Genomic DNA, 4,157 nt, shown 5'->3' with positions numbered 1-4,157 from the left:
GGACAGGGCGTCCGCAGGAGGTTTATTCGGGGACTCGTGATCTCAGAGCAAATTTCTGCTGTTGGCTGCGCACCAGTGGCACCATTTCACCAACTCATGCGTGCCGCTGTGCTGAGCGCCTGGGGGGGGTCAGGGCCGCTCTGCGGGGGGCTGCCGGAATATGGTCCCTGCTCGGCGAGAGCGAGTGATCTGCCAGGCAGCCGGGGAGCCCCGGGGGCACTGCCAAGCCTTTGTTCCTCCTTCTCTTTCTTTTCCACCTTCAGATTTTTTCTTTTCCCTCTGCTTCCAGCCTGCTGCGTATGTAGCACTCCCCCTCCTGCTTTCCACCCACAGTTCCTGTCTTGATTTTCCTTCCCCTCTACAAATATGTGTTCCTTAGGCTCCTTCTCCTCCCTGCCCAGCTTCCCCCCTCACTGTTGCCTCCCCAAACTTGTTTTTTTTTTCCTCCCTTGCCCCCTCTCCCTGTTTTCCCACAGGCCCTCCTGGTCCCTTCCCCTGCCCGCTCCTCTCCCCTTCCCTCCAGCCGCCCGGGCTCCCGTTCGCTCCCTCTCTGTCTCCCCTTCTCTGACAGTTTGGGGGAAATCTGTCTGTGTCAACGCACAAATTCCATTATTTATTGGCTGAGTGGAGCAAGGTCCTACACTCGTCTGTAATTGTCTGTAGATCAAAGCGGCTGCTGATGGCAGCTTTGCCTTCTCGCAGCAGAACACCACCCCCAGCTTCACGCTCCCCATCCTCCCGGGGGAGTCGGGTGCGTGCGTGTCGACACCCTCGATGACTGATCTCCCAGACAGCGGGGAAAGAAGTAGGGCTGGTGGGGGAGAAAAGGGGGCCCGGGAGGATCTGCAAAGCTCCCAGGAGCAGATGGGGATGTTGGGGGGTGGCTCAGGGGGCCACGCAGCCCCCCGCAGTGGCTAGGGGAGGGTGGGATGGTAGAGGTGGTCCCTATCCTGGGAATGGGGAGAGAAATGAAGTAAAGGGGGGACAGGGAAGCAGGAAGCATCCCCAGGGATCCAGGAAGGCTCCATAGAAGCAGATGGAGGCTGCAAAGCTCCCAGGAGCAGATGGGGATGTTGGGGGGTGGCTCAGGGGGCCACGCAGCCCCCCGCAGTGGCTAGGGGAGGGTGGGATGGTAGAGGTGGTCCCTATCCTGGGAATGGGGAGAGAAATGAAGTAAAGGGGGGACAGGGAAGCAGGAAGCATCCCCAGGGATCCAGGAAGGCTCCATAGAAGCAGATGGAGGTGAAAAAGGAAGCAGGATGGAGAGGAGAGGAGAGGAGAGCTTTGTCAGATGCCACAGCAGAAAGAATATCTTCCACTTTTTGACTTTATGGTCCTTCAAGTGCCATCTGAAAGAGTGCTGAGAGGCAGTGGAATAAAATGAATAGTGCTCCTACAACTATCTATAATACAAAGGTCCAGAGATTTGTTAAAATAGAACATCTTTTAGAAAAATATTTCTGACATGTGAAAAACAGATATTGCCTATATACTAATATATTTATTGAAAACAATGAGTGTTCTTGGTAGTACTCAATTCAGCCAGCAATTACACAAAGTTTACTTTTACACATTTCTGAATAATTAGCCATAACCTCAAATGTTTGCATGTCAGAGACATACAAAAGTTTGAAATTATAAACTGGCCCATAAAGTTCAACATATGATTCCATAATGGATCACAAACTTCTACCACAAAGGGCAAGGATAGGAAAAACGCTGAACTGTCTGGAGGATTTCCCATAAATTCTGAATTTCAGTTATGTCTTGTTAATTCTCTGCATATTTGTTACAACATTCTTGCTGTAATCTTGACGGTGCACTTGTTTGTACCTTTAGAGGAATGGCACCTGCGGTCTACTTTGAATAAAACAATCAATGCTTCAATGCATTTACCAGGCTGGTCTGTGGAAAAGTTCACATCAGCTTGATTTGTAGTTTCAATATGACCAGTCTTCCTACTGATCTCCAGCATTAAGACTCTTCTAAAGCCTCTTTTGGAGACACTAGGTGACTTAGTGTTTTGAATTTTTTTGTATACACAGACATATATTATATATATATGTAATGTAAATGGGCAGATAAAAATCACTGCTTGGGAGAACAGATGACTAACATTGAATGGAATGATTATGAAGCATTATGGATCATCTCAACAGACACATGATTATTTTTCTTGCAGAACCAATTTTTTTTCTAATGGAAATTTAGACTATTTAGGGGGAAAATATTCTTCTTCATTTTTTCAGCTAAAATTGTAGGCAAAAATAATACTAAAGTTAGGGAAATTCTTGAAAGCAAAGAAAAACACGTTCATGTGAAAGCTGCATTCAAATTGTAACACTGGAGAGGAGAGGAGAGGAGAGGAGAGGAGAGGAGAGGAGAGGAGAGGAGAGTTGAGTTTCAGGATCTAAGCACAGGATCATGGAGTCCTGCCGAGGGAAGCTGTTAGGGTTATGTTTGGGCTATGTTAGGGTTATGGCCCCTACCGTGGAGCCCTTTGGGGGCTGACAAGATGCTTCCTTGTGGCTACAGGACCTTCTTCTCATAGGAAAAGGCAGGTTAAATTTCTTGTAGGATCACCCACGTGGAGGGGAGAGCTGCAGCAGTTTCTCTGCTGGAGGAGGTGAGGTCAATCAGAGTCAGTCTCCCCAGGACCAGTCTTCTCGTTTCATCCAGGCACCTTGGGGAAGCTGGGCTTGGTGAACCCACATCTTCTGTTCTGCCTGGATCTGCAGAGACCAAGGGACATAGACACCATCAACAGTTCTGACAGCTCGATCCTCTCGCTGCCCAGCGCATGAAACCGTCTGGCTCAGGCCGTGGCTCTGCACACCTTGAACTCTCAGGTTGTCCCCAGCTTTTCCTGCTTGTGACACCTCCCTGGTCCTGCCATCAAACTTCCTCTGGCTTCTTTTTGCACAGAGTCCGGTGGTTTCACTTACACTTCTCCCTGTAAGATATTTTTCCAAGCCTTAAATCAGTTTTTTAATCTTCTTTCAAAACTTCAGACACGGGTGCTGTGTGCAGTATTCCCAGATCAGTCACCCTGGGGCCTGACAGAGGAGAGCTCTCACCTCCCCACTCCCAAAGCCTCTCCTCTTCCCCCATGCAAGCATCACACTGCTGCCCACACTTACCCTCCTGCTCACTGACCCCCCTTCCTTCTCAGTCCTTCCCAGGGGCGAGGAGACATTCCCACAGGGTGTTTTAGGGGTAGCCTCTAAGAAGGTGCTCAGAGCAATACAAGTCCCAGCTCTCAGGCTAATGGGGACCCAGCCCTTCTTCTGATCCGGGCCCGAGGTCTCTTCCAGAGGAACAAGACACCAGCCATGAAAGCGGCTGCCTTTGCAGGGCTTGTGAGAAAATCCCCCACGCTGAAGCAGGAGCGGAGATGTTGGCTCCCTGAGCTGCCAGTGACGTCTGCGTCCTACAGGGAGCCAGAACTGGCTCACCCAGAAGCTGTGGGACTGGCCCCCCATGTCCTGGAAGCGCTCACAAGTAGATAATGGCTATGGAGGGTCCACGCAGAGTTGGGGACATGTCAGAGCCCATGGACTAGAGCTTCCAGTGGGAAGGGAGACCCAGGACCCTCCAATGCTCCATACGCCACCTCTGTGAACCGAAATGGCTCCTTGCCAAACACAGGACCTGCGCTCCCTTGAAACCAAGGCTCTCTGGGCACCCTCACCTTGGTGACCGCTTCACCTTTGCTCAGGGTGGGTTGCTGCAGGCTGGGACTTTCCAAATCATACAACAGTTTTGGTCAGTCGGGATCTCTGAAGGTCCCCAGTGAATCCTTGCTCAGAGCAGGGCGGGTAGATCAGGTTGCTCAGGAGGATCTCCAAGGATGGCAATTCCTGCCCCAGTCTGGTCCCTGTGCCAGCATTTTACCACCCTCGCGGTGAAGGTTTTTTCCCTAATAATGAGAATTTCCCTTTTCCAGTTCATGCCCGTAGCTTCTCACCCTGTCCCTGTATGCCTCTGGAAGGAGACTGGGCATGCTTCATGTTTTGCATCCCAGCACCTAAGGGCAAGCAGAGTGCCCGAGATGGCCGAGATGGCCACCATCCCTTTTGGGGCACTGTTTTTTCCTCTCAAGGGAAGTCAGGGAGCCACAGCTTCAGAGGGGAAAGAGGGAAGGAGCACTGATGAGG

General features: G+C 51.0%; 1 protein-coding gene across 1 annotated transcript in view; it reads left to right on the top strand.

The window, feature by feature from the left end:
• LOC104131878 (protocadherin beta-16-like) overlaps nt 1–4,157 on the top strand; it is an 11,595-nt gene that overhangs the window by 235 nt on the left and 7,203 nt on the right. The window contains exon 2 of the mRNA XM_035900726.1: nt 334–396. Coding sequence (XP_035756619.1) covers nt 334–396 — 63 coding nt within the window. The remainder of the gene's footprint in view (nt 1–333; nt 397–4,157) is intronic.

Source organism: Egretta garzetta, unplaced genomic scaffold (genome assembly GCF_000687185.1).
Source record: "Egretta garzetta isolate BGI_Z169 unplaced genomic scaffold, ASM68718v1 scaffold521, whole genome shotgun sequence".
In the NCBI taxonomy this organism is placed as follows: Eukaryota; Metazoa; Chordata; class Aves; order Pelecaniformes; family Ardeidae; genus Egretta; species Egretta garzetta.
The sequence above is the reverse complement of the archived record's forward strand: the minus strand, read 5'-3'. Positions and strand labels throughout refer to the sequence as shown.